Raw genomic sequence first — 15562 nt, 5'->3', positions numbered from 1 at the left:
GACTGAAAAGTTATACTTTAAAACATCGAAATGTTGCAACTTAAGGGGGGGGCACAAAAATTGATTTTGTATGATGTAAACTTCTGGCTTCTACGATCTTCTTTTTAACCCATTGGACTACAGAGTGAGGGCAGGAAAATGTTGCCTCACTCTGAATTAGTTTCATGCAACATTTCCCAAAACCAAATGAGAGTGATGGCAATACTTACTGCCTCACCCTGGTGTATTGTGTGATTGATTGATTGATTAATTAATTGATTGATTAAAATAAAGGTTTTGAGTATAAAATAAGGAGACTGACATCAGCCAACCACCAGTAAGACTACAAAAACTTCTAGATCATTTGTAATTTAAATATATTGTATAGGTTTAAACTGAATTTATTAAGAGCATATTCTTTTCTCATAAGGAGATTTATAAGAACTGTGGCACAGTCTTCTCAAATTTGAGAACTTATCTGCCCCATTGTTTTCCCTGAGAGCCATTTCTCAGAGCTTCTCATCAGGTTAATTCTTCCGCTGGCAATGAAACTTGACTCCATTGACCAAGGACTCTGTGCATTACCTCTAGGAACTTAAAAAAAAGCAACAGCATTTTAACCAAATGTGCAGGAATCTCCTGAAAATCCATGCATTTCAGTTCTTTGCTTGCAAAAGTATAGCTCCTGGTTTTATATATATACAGTATATAAATCTCTCTAGACTAATTATTTGTCCCTCACTTTCTATATTCCGTACTTCCTTTGGAGAAAATGAAATTAATTTTGAGTCGACAGTGCTTTTGGTTACCTGATTCTTTAATATTTTCAACACCAATTTTAGGTCCTGATTTTCTGTGGGCTTAGGGCAAATCATAATAATATTTAAAAATTCTTTATAGTTTAGAGAGGTCTATTATGAAAGAGATCCCCTCTGAGCTCTTAGACGTATATGTAAGTGCTATTTAGATCTGTGCAGACAATAAGCAGATTACTCTGAAAACCTTCTTGGCTGCAAAATGTATTCTATATTTTGGAACTTCATGATCTTGTAGAACTAGACAGCCGTAGATAGCAGGTTAATAGGAGGCCAAAAAGTCAAGATGCGTCTTCCTTGAGTTCATCAAAGCTGCCATAAATTATTTGTGCAACAGTCTTGAACAAATCTCCCACCTGTCAGCTATAATTTCAGCAGCCTCTTAAAAGAGAAAGAAAAACCAGTTCAAAACTGTTTTGTGTATAATGATTAAAGGAAATGACTTACCTTAAGCAGTAAACTAATTCCATTTACTTTGAATAAGCCTCCTTTTGTCCTCTCCAGTCACTGAAATGTCTGCTTTTTACACTTACTCACCAAAGTGCATTGCTTTATGGTTTGTTTTTGTGCTTGAAGGGAGGTCATATTACATGTGCCTCCCTCAGTATGTTTGAACCAGTAAGTGGTGGAAATGAGGAGTTTACTGACCTTTGGTCCCATGCTTCTATTTTAACGGTGCAGTACTAATTGTACAAAGTTTATTGTTGCATACTTGTGCTCCATCAGCGTCCTCAAGACAGCCACTAGGCTAAAATCTTTTCCATGATCATTATCGTCACATACATCATATTCTGAGAATACTGACAGAAAGATTTTAATGGTTGGGAAGCTTTCCTGGGCTGATGCTAGTGGAATCTGAAGCATTCATCATTCTCTTCATTAGTGCTTCTGCGGTCACCAGAAATTCTTGTCAGCAGCTCTGGGTATGCATTTTGAATATATCCTTGAGGGCATATATCTACCTCAGTTAAAATTCAAGTTATGAGTTTTTTCCTTCCTCAGAAACAAATTACATTATTTAGGTGAAACTAACAAAGGCAGTAACAAAGGTGTAACTAAAGCTGTCGGTCTTTAAATGTGGAGTTATAATTCCAGTCTGCAAATCTGGTACATCTGAATGTTTGCAAATTAAGCTGACTTTGGATCACTTCTGATATTACTTTCTCAAGATACAGGTACATGCAACACCTTTAGTTTTTTGCATGTGTGGCTTTTTTGGTGGGGGGAAACAGAAGCACAATTTGCTCTTGCTGTATTGTTGCATATAGATGTGCCCATCTGTCTCTTAGGGCTGGTTTCTCAGGTTTAGAAAATGCATGCTGTACAACCCTTCTTTGTTGCTGTTTAGTTCAAGGATAGTGTTGCATGGTTTGATGGTCCTTCATGTCAAAATTCCCTGCCTGTGGAGACTTGGCACACCAAAGAGAGAGATTTGTGTCTAGTCTTCTTACCAATGTGCTCATTTTCATGTCTAGGGAGTTTATGATGCAAGAGGACTTCCCATCCACTTTCTGAAGGGACAAAGTTCCAGGAGGGCTGTTTCATACCATGTAAACAAGGGTCTAAACTATTGTGTGAAGTTTTCCAGAAATCAGAGGGCAGGATTGGTGTCTGGGCCAAGATTTCAATACAGGCATATTTGCACTCAGGCACCTTGCTTGACTGCATCTCCATGTAGGGTTTTCTTAAACAGCAAAACCATCATTTTGCCATCTTTTTGTAAGAGGGAATTTGTGAGTACAGTAGTACCTCTGGTTGCAAACTGGATCCGTTCCGGAGCCCCGTTCACAACATGAGCAGAACGCAACCTGTGTGCGTGGGCCATGATTTGCCGCTTCTGCGCATGCGCGTGACGTCATTTTGAGTGTCTGCGCATGCGTGAGCGGCGAAACCCGGAAGTAACCCTTTCCGGTACTTCCGGGTCGCTGCGGGACGCAGCCTGAAAAGATTTAACCTGAAGCAAATGTAACAAGAGGTATGACTGTATTATTGATGAGGAATTTATATTATAATAAATAGGATTTATACTTTAGGAAAGTTATGTGACATCAGAGTGAATTAGGCATCAGTCTGGGAATTTCAAGGCAACCACTGTTTTGAGTCATGGAGGAAGATTTCAGTGAAGCAGTACAGGAGCTCATGGGACTGTTCCTCCTGGAGCTGGTTGGACATAAGTAGAGCCTGCTAGTTCAGGCCAATGCCCACCTGCACAATATTTTATTTATAAAACACCTACAGTTACTGGATGCTGTGAAATTTTAAAAAATGACAATTCTCAGCTCACATGTAACCAATATAATTGGAGTGGTAAGGGAACAGGCATGAAAAGAGGGGGGAAGGCAGTATGAAACAATAGAGTCTGATTTTTTTTAAAGCACCGTAAGAGTTTGCAGAAGAAAATTCTGTTCAGAATTAATAGTTTCCCATAAGCTTTTTGAAAGATAGATACTAAGAAGCAGTGGGTTCCAGATGTAGGGACAAACCTGAACAGCTGGTAAGTAACAGCACAAAGGAAAACAGAAGCCTTGCAGAAGATGAACATGTCATATAGTATGGCTTGAAGTTGGCTTGTTTTTTTTTTTAATAACCATAGTTATGGCAAAGCACAGTTTGTCTGGTGTTGAATGTCACAGCAAGCTGTGGTTAGTTTAAAGTGGAAGGGAAAAGCTTCAGTTGTTCTTCGAGCCCCAAAACCCATCCTGAATGGAAATAAAGACACAGTGGAGACAGAATTTAGTTTAAATGTTAATAGGCAAATTTTGGCCACAACTTCATTAAAATAAACAAATGTGACTGGTATTGGCTTAGGCATTGGTATCAAACTATATCTGGCTCCCGCCCCACCCTGCAGGAAGCCTGGAAGGGTAAACAACCAGCAGGAGGATCTCCGTCAGTGTATATTGACTGGTGCTCACCCCTGGGGTTCCTGGGGGTCCTGGCATGGCCCTAGCCCCTCTCCGGGCAAGATCCAGACCCCCGGATTCCTTTAACGGAATACCCTATTCATTGGAGGGGTGGGTGATGGCCGGACCTCCCCTCCCCACATTCCCCTAAACCAATGCCTAACCGCCAAACCTTACAAAGTTGTGATGATTGCTAAGAGGTAGGCAAAAACCAAGTGGCCAAAGCCATTTTGCCACAGTGGAAAAAAATCCTACCTGACCCCCATTCCAAAACAGGCAACCAACCGAAGTCCAAAGCAAGGCCAAACACGACCTAATTAACGGGTGGGTGGGTGGGTGGGCGTTCGGCAGCGCGAAGCAAAAGGAGGTCCCTACATCGTGCTGTCAAATAGATACCCCCAACCTTGCCACGCTGCTGATTGGCTAAAGGCCATTGGCATAACTGTGGCACCACCGGCTTGGAGTGGGGCAAGCCCCGCCCACAAGCTGGTTAGGGAAGAGTTTCAGGGCCAAGCACAACATGGACCCTCTGTTAGGAAGGTCTAACTTCTCACACCTAAACAGGAAGAAAGGGGAAAGAGGAGGAGAAGTTTACATCCTCTAGTCTGACTGTGGCTTGTCCACATCACACAAGAGACAAAGCTAGGGGTTGGCAAAACTGGCCCCTGCTGGGGGCCCAGGCCCAGGAGGGGCACAAAATTCACCTATCAAACTATGGAGTGTATGTTGTATGGAATGTATGGCGCCGCAGCACTGCTATCGCAGCAAGAACAAACACGGGAGAAGCTTCCTGTCCTTCTTGCACCGCAGCACAAAGGTGTTTGGTATTGCAGTAAAGTGATTTTTCGGTGTGTGCTGATACAGTGGTACCTCAGGTTACATACGCTTCAGGTTACAGACTCCGCTAACCCAGAAATAGTGCTTCAGGTTAATAACTTTGCTTCAGGATGAGAACAGAAATCGTGCTCTGGTGGCGCGGCGGCAACAGGAGGCCCCATTAGCTAAAGTGGTGCTTCAGGTTAAGAACAGTTTCAGGTTAAGAACAGACCTCCAGAACGAATAAAGTACTTAACCTGAGGTACCACTGTATAGCTTCTTGCCAAGGGTGCGAGGGACCCTAGGTACGCCTCTGCACCACACCGAACAGCCGTTCAGCATTTTGTGTGAAAGAGGCCAATATATCGAGAGGAGCATGATAGAGACAACATGAGTCAGCAGAAGAAGAGAAAGGCATAAATGATGGACCAGCTTTTCAGTACCAGATAGATTCTACTTTATGGTCAATCAGAAATAAATGATGAGACTGCCTTTTCTTTACCTATGTAGCTTTTCTTCTAAAAAATGGTATTCAGCATGAATTAACGTTTTTAACTCACAAATGCCAGATGCAAAAAGCAGTTCTAAGCAAGCGAAAAATCGCATTTGGCAGTTTTCAACCCTTGGGCGATCTAGCTTGAAGACTCACACCCCCTTATAACTTTTGGAAATTGTCAGTGTTAAAAGGGATTGTGCTGATAGTTTGCCCAATATATTAATATTCCAAGTGCTGCTGAAGCCTGTTGGTCAGTTTCCTTGGCTAATGAGGCTGCAGGTGATATTTTCTGCTGTTTTTCAAAACCCATTTTGCATTGTAACCAGGGAACTGCCTGTTCTCTTTGGCAAACTAGCAGCAGGCTCTTTGGATAGCAACTGGAGAATCTTCCGTGGAAACCTGTAGCTGACCTACTTCTAGCTTCCTTTTATTTAATTTCACTGTCACCGCTTCAGAGGAGGGCTGCCATACATTAGCAGAACTGGCACCCAGAATCACACTTTACCCAAAAGAGTAGAGCACAGCTGAGTTTTTACAATACAAATGCTTGGCAGGTATCTGATCTTTCTCTCTGCCCTAGCTTAGTGTTTCTGTTCTCAATAATTTTAACAGGCACAGAAGTGGAAATTCTGTTCACATTTACCTGGAATAAGTTCCATTGAGCTCACTGGGGCTTACTTCTGAGTAGACATGACTAATAATAATAATAATAATAATAATAATAATAATAATTTATTTATACCCTGCCCATCTGGCTGGGTTTCCCCAGCCACCCTGGGCAGCTCCCAACAGAATATTAAAAACACAATAAAATATCAAACATTAAAAATTTCTTCTAAAAATCAGATAGTTGGGAGGGTGTTCCACAGGGTGGGCTCCACTACAGAGAAGGTCCTCTGGCTGGTTCCCTGTCACCTCACTTCTCGCAGTGAGGAAAGCGCCAGAAGGCCCTTGGTGGCTGGGGAAACCCAGCCAGATGGGCAGGGTATAAATAATAAAGTTGTTGTTGTTGTTGTTGTTGTTGTTGTTGTTGTTGTTGTTGTTGTTGTTATGCTCGTGCTAGTGGACCAGACAGTGTTGTTTATTCCCCATCTTTCCATAGCCTTAAAAAAATAAATCTCATCCCATTGGTCTAAATGGGAGAAAAATGAATACACCAGCCCAAGAGCAGGGTAACACTCTCCCTTCCCACATTCTGGGGAAATGGTAAGGGTTTAGATCCCATAGATCCACAGCTCCATTGATCCACACCTGACATGCCCCTATTTCCCCCTCTTTGTTGTGGAAACACTAACAGCAGAGAATAATTCTGGGAGCTGACTTTCCTCTTTGAGGGCATAGCTCCCTCTCCATCCACAAAAAGAGCTCCACCAAATCCTACGAGACACCCTTCCAGGGACCATAGGATTGGTTCATCACCATTATCCTAATTTATAGGCAAGACAATTCATTCTTATTTATGGGCATAGCCTCCATAAGGCACCTTGCATAGTCATTAAATAAAATACATTTTAAAATGAGAAAATCAGCATGAAATTTTAAAACAGGTCAGTCAATTAAAAATATAAATGGATTAGGCAGTAAAATATAAGCCAGCAAAGTAAATTAGCGGTATTGGTCTAGATGCAGATTGACATGCTGATTTACTACATCAGTGAGAACAAGGACTAAGTTTTACTTGTTTGCGAAGAAATGCTTTAAGACTGTTGCAGTGTACTATAAAGGCCGAGTATCCAAAATAAAACGATGCATTGTTTGAAAAGAAAAAAATAGAAACTCATTATTTTTAAGCTAATCACAATATCCCGAAGAAATCTGACATGGTTTTTGACGTTCTGGGAAAGGCAACCCTGATGTTTTGCAAATAGTAACAAGGGGAAAGACCAATTAAATTGATGGCAGTTTGTGACAGCAGGAGTTAATAGTGCTACAGGCTGGTAGAATGCTACTTCCATGGAAAATGCAGTCTAGCGGTGGCAGACCCAAGTTTCTTCCAGGTAAAAAAGGTAAAGGGGCCCCTGACCGTTAAGTCCAGTCGCAGATGGCTCTGGGGTTGTGGCGCTCATCTCGCTTTACTGGCCGAGGGAGCCGGCGTTTGTCCACAGACAGTTTTTCTGGGTCATGTGGCCAGCATGACTAAGCCGCTTCTGGTGAACCAGAGCAGTGCACGGAAACACCGTTTACCTTCCCGCCGGAGTGGTACCTATTTATCTACTTGCACTTGGACGTGCTTTCGAACTGCTAGGTTGGCAAGAGCTGGGACCAAACAACGGGAGCTCACCCTGTCACGGGGATTTGAACCGCCAACCTTCCTAGGCTCTGTGGTTTAGACCACAGCGCCACCTGCCACCGAGGTAGTCGCTAGTTATTTTGACCCTAAACTGTCTGCTTAAACAGAGGATTTTCTGCTAGGGCTATATTTTAAGTGGCCAGTTGATACACAGGCAGATTTATTGCAAATTTATTTTTGAATCTTTGTGTTTCGGCACTGTAAATGTGTAACTATCTTGTGTTTATTAGATAAAGCTCAAAGAAGGGGCTGCAATTCAAGGCCCACTTACTTGTGACTATGAGCCCATTGAACACTAACACTGTGAGACTTATTTCCAAGCACACATGTGCAGAATCACATTGGGGATTAACTTGGTGTGTTGTGGAGTCTTTTATATAGTTTGCGGTAATTTGTGGAAATAAGTAGAGAGGTTGTGCATGTTTGAATGTTCCCCTTTGACGGACAGGTTTTGCTTTTAATCACAGTGAGTTATTTTATGAGGCTGTTCTAATCATAAAGTGGTTGGGGGGTGAGGGATAATCAGGTAAACAAACAGGATTCTTCTCATGGGTCTTCATTCTCCTCTTTGTGGGACGTGGGTGGCGCTGTGGTCTAAACCACCAAGCCTCTTGGGCTTGCTGATCGTAAGGTCAGCAGTTCGAATCTGCATGACGGGGTGAGCTCCCATTGCTATGTCCCTGCTCCTGCCAACCTAGCAGTTTGAAAACACCAGTGTGAGTAGACAAATAGGTATCGCTGAGGCGGGAAGGTAAACAGCGTTTCTGTGCGATCTGGCATTTGTCACGGTGTTCTGTTGTGCCAGAAGCAGTTTAGTCATGCTGGTCACATGACCTGGAAAAGCTGTCTGTGGACAAACGCTGGCTCCCATGGCCTGAAAGCGAGATGAGTGCCACAACCCCATAGTTTAATTTGATTAGACTTAACCTTCCAGTGGTCCTTTACCTTTACCTTTCATTCTTCTCTTAGTTTTGACTGTAAGAGAAGCGTTCAAGTTAGACTTTTGGAGCGGCCATATTCCTTCCTAATCATTCTTTTCCCTAACAGATAATCAGAAATCATAGGTGACTCTCTCTGTGTCTCTATGCTTCGTGGTGTAAGCAGTCATGCTTTTTCTGTGTTGTTCCCTCTAGAGTTTTGGAACATCATCATGTCTGATCACTCCCTGGGGGAATTTTTACTGTATTTGTATTCACAGCATGCAGCAGCAAGGAGCCCCACAAACTAGTCACCCCGGGATGTGGGTGGTTTGATGCCCTATTTTGATTTTTTTAAAATTAAAAAAACAGTTTTAAAGTAATGAAGCAGTTCACAATACTTGGACACCTAGTAAAGGGATTATCCAGAGTGCAGACCCCTAAGTGGACTCATGATAATATTCGTCTCATGATCCACCCAAATCTAATCAGGCGAGTTTGCTTTGGAATTTTTCTAAGATGCCTTCCCCATTGCTATACATCCTTCAAATGTCCAAGCTAGTATTCTGTGATCATTGCACAAACAGGAAAAGAAGACCTATTGGACCTTCTGCTCTATTACATGGTGGACCCAGCAACTAACAGTAGGATTACTGCGCATTGGTTACTGCTGTTGTTTGTTTGCATCTTGTTGGACCTAGCCTTCTTGTGCCATATATAAGTGGATGCATGCAGCAACACGGAGACAGATTGTGATTTAAGAACGGGGGAGGACTTGTAAAATGTGAGATATTTGTACTGCTGGCTGTAAATGCTACCGTCATCACCTATCCCAGCCTAGAAGCACATTTACATTTTCATCTAACACTGGAACTCTTCCCAGAAACGGTTAAACAAAACACGGTGTGAAATCATCCCTCTACCTACAATTCATTTTGGATGAGATTTCCGAAAGGTCATAATATGAGTCCAGTAATCCCCTTGATTTAGAGAAGCATTTGTGCACCCACCTATCTTTTGTGCTTGTTGATTAATAACTGTATGCACTTTAATTACATTGCCATTTTGAAAAGCCATCTGAGAAATGGAGTGAAATAACTTTAAGGTCTGGATACAAACCATGAAGGAAAACTGAGATTCAAGGAGGCCTGTCCTTCGTTTTAACTGCTCTAAAGTGGTACCTCCTCCCCTCCACCTTCACAATTCAGGGTGTGCATGTCAGGTTTGCTTGCTGAGTTCCTGAAAAAAGAACACAGAGGACAAGGACCAGATGGGACAGTCTAAATGTGGTAGATGTGCTTAACACCTTCTCTGCCTGACACCAAATGCCCTGGAAATCTGAACGCTGATATCGTCCCCCACACTGACAAAGTTTAGGCGTCACCTTAAAACATACCAGTTTTGCTAGGCTTGTGGTGCCTAGATGTATATTAGAACAATGAGAGTTTTAGCACCAGCCATTGGATTTTAAAGGTTTTTGTTAATCTGCTATAATTTTGACAATAATTCCATGATACCTGTTGTCAAGGACTCAGGAGCAGGAGCACTGGGGAGAGAGGAAATGGAGAGCGAAGGGGAAGAATCCGAGGGCAGCGTAGGGGAGTATGACAGTGGCCCGAGAGATTCCATGAGCTTCTCCAGCGAATAAGAAGATTCCCAGAAGGGGGCGCCTATGGTCAGGGCAAGGGGGGTCCCAGGGGGGACGCACCAGAAACAAGGAGCCAGAGGGGAACCCCAAAGCAGCAGTAGGGGATTGGGACCAGTTTCCCCACCAGAGCGTAGTGGGGGGGAAGAGTCACATGTGTCAGGGCCAGCGTCTCCTCCAGCGGGGAGAGAGAGTGAGTCAGGGCTGACCACGCCTCCAACGGAGGGGAGGTCAGTTTCAGCTAGCCCCCCCAGAGGGGGAAGCAGTGACAGCAGCAGCAGTGAAACGGTCAGGAGAAAAGTTACCGGCTGGGCGCGCGCGCCAAGTTCAAATGTACAGGCGCAGGGAACAGCAGGAGACCCGGATGGGGAACCAGCTCCTAAAGCCCGCTGGAGGGAGGGGGAAGGCTCAGGGGACTCAGCGTCAGAAGAGTCTAGAAAGGGCGAGACCCCAACGGCCAGGCGGAACCAGAGGCGGAAGGAACTGAGGAAGAGGTGGAGTAAGGCTAGAATCTTAAATTGGTGTCAGGGGGGAGGAGACTCAGACGGAGCATCAGCGGTCTGACAGCTGAGACGTAGAGCTGCGCGCTGCGGCTCTGGAAGTGAAACTGAACTTCAATAAAGACTTTGTACCTAACAACGAAGCAGCGTTGGTCCTTTGTGAGCTGGGACCTTGGGCAGCTCTGACACCTGTGTTATATTGTAAGATTGTTGTTAGCTGGGCCCAAGTTTTGCCAGAAGGAAGGTGTGGAATGAAAATAATAATAGCATGGTAATAATTAATTATAACCTGAGTGACCAGGGAAGTCTTGTTGTGTAAAGCTCTATGAGCCTAGACTTTTCTCTGCAGACATCCACAGTGAACACATGGATGTCTGGTGCAGAAGAAGCAGCATGGCATCTCTGTACTGTTAACTAGTAATAATATTAATAATAAGTTATTATTTATATGCTGCCCATCTGACTGGGTTGCCCCAGCCACTCTGGGCAGCTTCCAACAAATTAAATCATCAAACACAGTAAAACACCAGGCATTAAAAACTTCCCTGCCTTCAGATGTCTTCTAAAAATCAGATAGTTGACATCTGATGGGAGGCCATTCTACAGAGCGAGTGCCACTACTGAGAAGGCCCTCTGCCTGGTTCCCTGTAACCTCACTTCTCGCAATGAAGGAACTGCCAGAAGGTCACTTGGAGTTGGACCTCAGTCTCTGGGCTGGACGATGGGGGTGGAGACGTCCCTTCAGGTATACAGAGCCGAAGCCATTTAGGGCTTTGAAGGTGAGCACCAACACTTTGAATTGTGCTCAGAAATGTAGTGTGATGCCAGTGTGGTGTGGTTGCTAGAAGCTGGACTAGGAACTGGAAAATCAGTCTTCAAATCCCACTCAGCCATGAAGCTCACTGAGTGTCCTTGGGGCAGTCATTGTCTCTTTGACTAACCTACCTCACACGATAGTTGCGAGGATAAAAAGGAGATGGGCAGCACATTGTGCACCATCTTGAGCTCCCTAGAGGAAAAGTGGAATATAAATGTATTGAAACCAAACACCCATGTGTACCCCCTTCCTACTTATAAAGTGAGGAGAGACATCTAAGGCCCCATCTGCACTGTGTATTTAAAGTTACAGTGGCACCTCGGATTACAGACGCTTCAGGTTACAGACTCCGCTAACCCAGAAATAGTACCTCAGGTTAAGAACTTTGCTTCAGGATGAGAACAGAAATCGTGTGGCAGCAGCGCAGTGGCAGTGGGAGGCCCCATTAGCTAAAGTAATACCTCAGGTTAAGAACAGTTTCAGGTTAAGAACGGACCTCCAAAACGAATTAAGTTCTTAACCTGAGGTACCATTGTATACAACTTTATAGACAGTCATTGCTTCCTCCAAAGCATCCTGGGAAATGTAGTTCCTTAAGCATGCTGAGGGTTGTTAGGCTATACCTACTCCCCTCACAGAAATACAATTCCCAGAGTTCAGTGGGAAGATGGATTGAGTTAAACCTCTCTCTCTGAGAATTGTAGCTCTGTGGGGTCAAAAGAGGTCCCCTAACAAATCTCAGCATGCTTAACTGGAGTTCCCAGGATTCTCTGGGGGAAGCCCAAATCATTCCAGAGACCAGTTCAAGGACATGATCTGTCATTTATTCAAGATGCCATCAAAGGGTCTTGCAGCCAGTAGTTGGATTCCTTCACTTCTTGTACTTTTATTACTCCAGAATGAACAATACAGTCTATTAGCTTATTTACAGACTGTTTTAATGAAAACCCAAACCAATGGGGTCAGTACAAGGCAATAAATGTCAAGGACTGCAGGAGAATATAGATGTAGTCTGTTCTGTTCCCTGGTCTCAAGGATCTGTTTGCTACACAATGACAATGCTGACTTTCCCTTTAGTCATTGCTCTTAGTCCTCTGTGGTTTGATAGGCCAGCACATAGCTCTCAGGAGTCTTTGGTGCCTTCAGTTGTCCTTGATAGAGGGTCACATGCCCTGTCTTGCTCCCATAGAAGTTTACATCGAGACCAGAATTCAGCATTCTCAGGGTTTTGTGTGTGCATACTCTGTTCTTAATGTATTTCACACTTGATCAAACTATCATATGTAGTTAATAATGAGCTTTCAAAAAGTATGAGGCACAGACAGGAATCGAGGGAAAGCTATTCTAGGGCAATATGAACACTATTTCTGCAATATTTTCTTTCTAACTGTCATGTGGTACAGCTTGTTAACAAATTACACATGTTTTGTTAGACAATAAGAACTCAACTACTGTATGTATCCTGATTTACAACAAGAAAATATACTCTCTGGTCATTTAAACTATTATGAGTTGTTTTATCACAAATTTACCGCCTGGTGTTTCAAATAGAAGAACTTCGCTCACTTTGTAAAAGACATATTGTAAGGAGCTTTCGCGAACAGACAGAGTAATTGTAAAGAGCAGTGTTTTTAAACTCTAAAGCTTTCTGTCTTTCTATCTGTCACTTTGTGCTTAAATCAGCAAATTCAAGCTTTATGCCAGGTCAAAAATAGAAACCCCATGCAGGAAAATCCCACAAAGATTTGTTCGAAATAGGTCAGAATGCCAAATTATGCTTCCATTGTGTGATACTCGGAATCTTAAAACTTCAAAACACGAAAAGGGAGCTACTCAGAAGAATCAAATTGCTCCCTAACAATGGCTCATGTTCTTAAAAGACCCCTTCGGTTTTTTGATTCCTTTTCATGCTTTTGCTTTCCTTTGTAATACCACCAACCACCTCAGCATTTAAGAACAGACATAGAGAAAAAGAAATAATTACTTTTAGCAAAATTACTAAAAAAAACCCAGAAAACCCCAACTTCAGTGAAATGATGGGAGACTGTCTAGGAACTTCATGCATGCTGCTTTGGGTTTCATGATGAAAGAAAGGTGGGCTGTTAATGTACAAAAATAAATAAATGCAGTGTGGCCTGAGGGGATGAGCTCTAGTCAGGTCATGCACAAGAAGATGCATAGCCTCCAAGTGTCCCGATTTTCCAGGGACAGTGTTATGTTCTAAGCTTGAACAATAGGCAGGTAGGATCCTGGAATGCAACAACTGATTGGCCTGCAGGAGAAGACCAATCAGGCTCCAGGAGGGAAGCAGAATCAGCCAATCAGACGGGACTCATTGTGTAAATAATGTATATAAAGGCCTGAGGTTTGGGGGGGAAATTCAATCACTGTTTTACAAACTGCAATAAAGAGCATGAAATCACTGCAGGACTCCGAGTATATTTCAGACAGTCTCAGAATTACAAAAGCCACCCTAGCTTCTGATTTGATCCCAGAATGTCCCTATTTCCCCTGCCAGTGGTGCCTCCGCCAAGCTCAGGGAGGAGGATGAACTGGTGCTTACACTGAGCTCTGGTGGCAGTGGCTACGAGGGAGCATCCCATTGTCTCTCCATGGCTGCCGCTGCCCTGGAAAGAATTGTGCTGTGTTCCATTGGTTTAGTGGTGTTGGTGCTGCCCTTCCACTGGTAGAAAATGCTGGGGGGGGGGGCAAAATGGGGGGGGGAGTCAATGAGGGCCAGTTGTCTGGGAATGATAACTCCAGCGGGGCCAGCAACAGAAACACAGAATCCAAATGTCTCTATTTTCATCTGAGGAACGTTGGAGGGTATGGAAGATTGGGGAAATGATCTGGTAAGATGCAGGCCACATGTCAAATAACAACTCCCCCCCCCAAAAAAAAGCTTCTGGATTTGAAAGTATTTCAGTTTCGAATGCTCTTTCATGTAGACCCAAGCCCTGCAAATGGAACAGTAGATCAGGGAGAAAGGTTCTATGCCAACTCTTTGGTTATTGTGCTGTCTAGTTTTTGACACAGAGGAGCAGTCAAGAATTTGACCATCTGCCTGCAGTCTGAAGTGCTACCATCCATTTTATGAGCAGAACACTTGAACACTTCCACTGGAGAGGTGGGTTTTGATAGGGAGTTTGAAGGAAAAGTGGGATGTACATGCACTTACCATTTTGGTAGTCAACCTGGAACATCTTACATCAGTACAGAGACTTGTCTCATGAGCCAAGGCAGTAGAATTGTTTGTTTTTTAAAAATGTGTCATCTTCATAGTAGAAATAATTCCTGTGTCCTTAGTTATTATATCAGACTGCAGGTGATTGGTAAGATATTTGAAAGTGGATGCACTTAACTGTTTTCAGAATCAAGTAGCAAACATCCTATCTTCTGGATTCAAGGTGTTATGAAGCAACAGAATGGTGGCTCCATGGAGTTTGATCACAGGCTATGTTTCTTTGACTTCAGGTTGGCTTCATGAACTAGGAAAACGTTTGGAGTCTCCCTACCTTGGCAATAATACATCAGGAGGCCCATCCCTCAGAAGTGCCTATATTGCTGCCCTGTACTTCACCCTCAGCAGCCTCACCAGCGTTGGGTTTGGTAACGTCTCAGCCAACACTGATGCTGAAAAGATTTTTTCCATTTGCACAATGCTGATAGGGGGTAAGTAAACGTATTAAGTGCAGAAGGAAGAACCTGGGGTGGGGGTAGGAATGCAGTAGTTCAGAACTATGGTGCATGCAACAGCACCATGAAGGGTTAATAATTGTAGGAGCAGCCATGTGCCTTCCAGAGTCAACATAGGAAGAAGAACACTTAGCAGTTGTTCTTACTGGTGATAGAACTGGTTGGAGTCATTTTACATTAAGATATTGAAATTCCATTTGTAAATAGCAGTGTCTGTTCTTATTAAAAGTCTGAGAACAACTCTAATTTTCTATTAAAGTAACAACATTTGGTCGGGGGTGAGGGAATATTTTCAGTTCATACCTCAGTACAAACTAAACCAAATTCTAAATAGTAAACTAATCAGTGATGCCTTTTTAAAGCAATGCTGAGGTTCGTCAGAAAACATTATAAAAAAACACATTTTGTTATGTATTAGGCTGTAAGACTGACAACATTGCAGCTTAACTAATTAAGCCATGCAAATTTCACACCACACAGCTGTGATTGTTGTAGTTATTGTCGAGTGAAGCATTAATATTCATCGTGCAGCACAGAACTTTAGACTCCATCCTTAAAAAGCAAGAGTTTGGGGCATGCTACAGATAAACAAGTTGTTGTTATTGTTACTATCATTAAGTAAATTTCTATACTGCCCTTTATCCGAAGATTACAGGGCAGTTTACAATACGAAAACACAAAAATACAT

General features: G+C 43.1%; 1 protein-coding gene across 2 annotated transcripts in view; it reads left to right on the top strand.

Moving 5' to 3' along the window:
* The window catches only part of KCNH8 (potassium voltage-gated channel subfamily H member 8), a 156963-nt gene that overhangs the window by 97837 nt on the left and 43564 nt on the right, over nucleotides 1-15562 (top strand). For both annotated transcript variants that reach the window (XM_083577680.1, XM_083577679.1), the window contains exon 8: nucleotides 14653-14850. In XM_083577680.1, coding sequence (XP_083433806.1) covers nucleotides 14653-14850 — 198 coding nt within the window. The remainder of the gene's footprint in view (nucleotides 1-14652; nucleotides 14851-15562) is intronic.

This window comes from Podarcis filfolensis (genome assembly GCF_964270895.1).
Source record: "Podarcis filfolensis genome assembly, chromosome: 12".
NCBI classification, from domain to species: domain Eukaryota; kingdom Metazoa; phylum Chordata; class Lepidosauria; order Squamata; family Lacertidae; genus Podarcis; species Podarcis filfolensis.
This window is presented reverse-complemented; position numbering and strand designations above follow the sequence as displayed.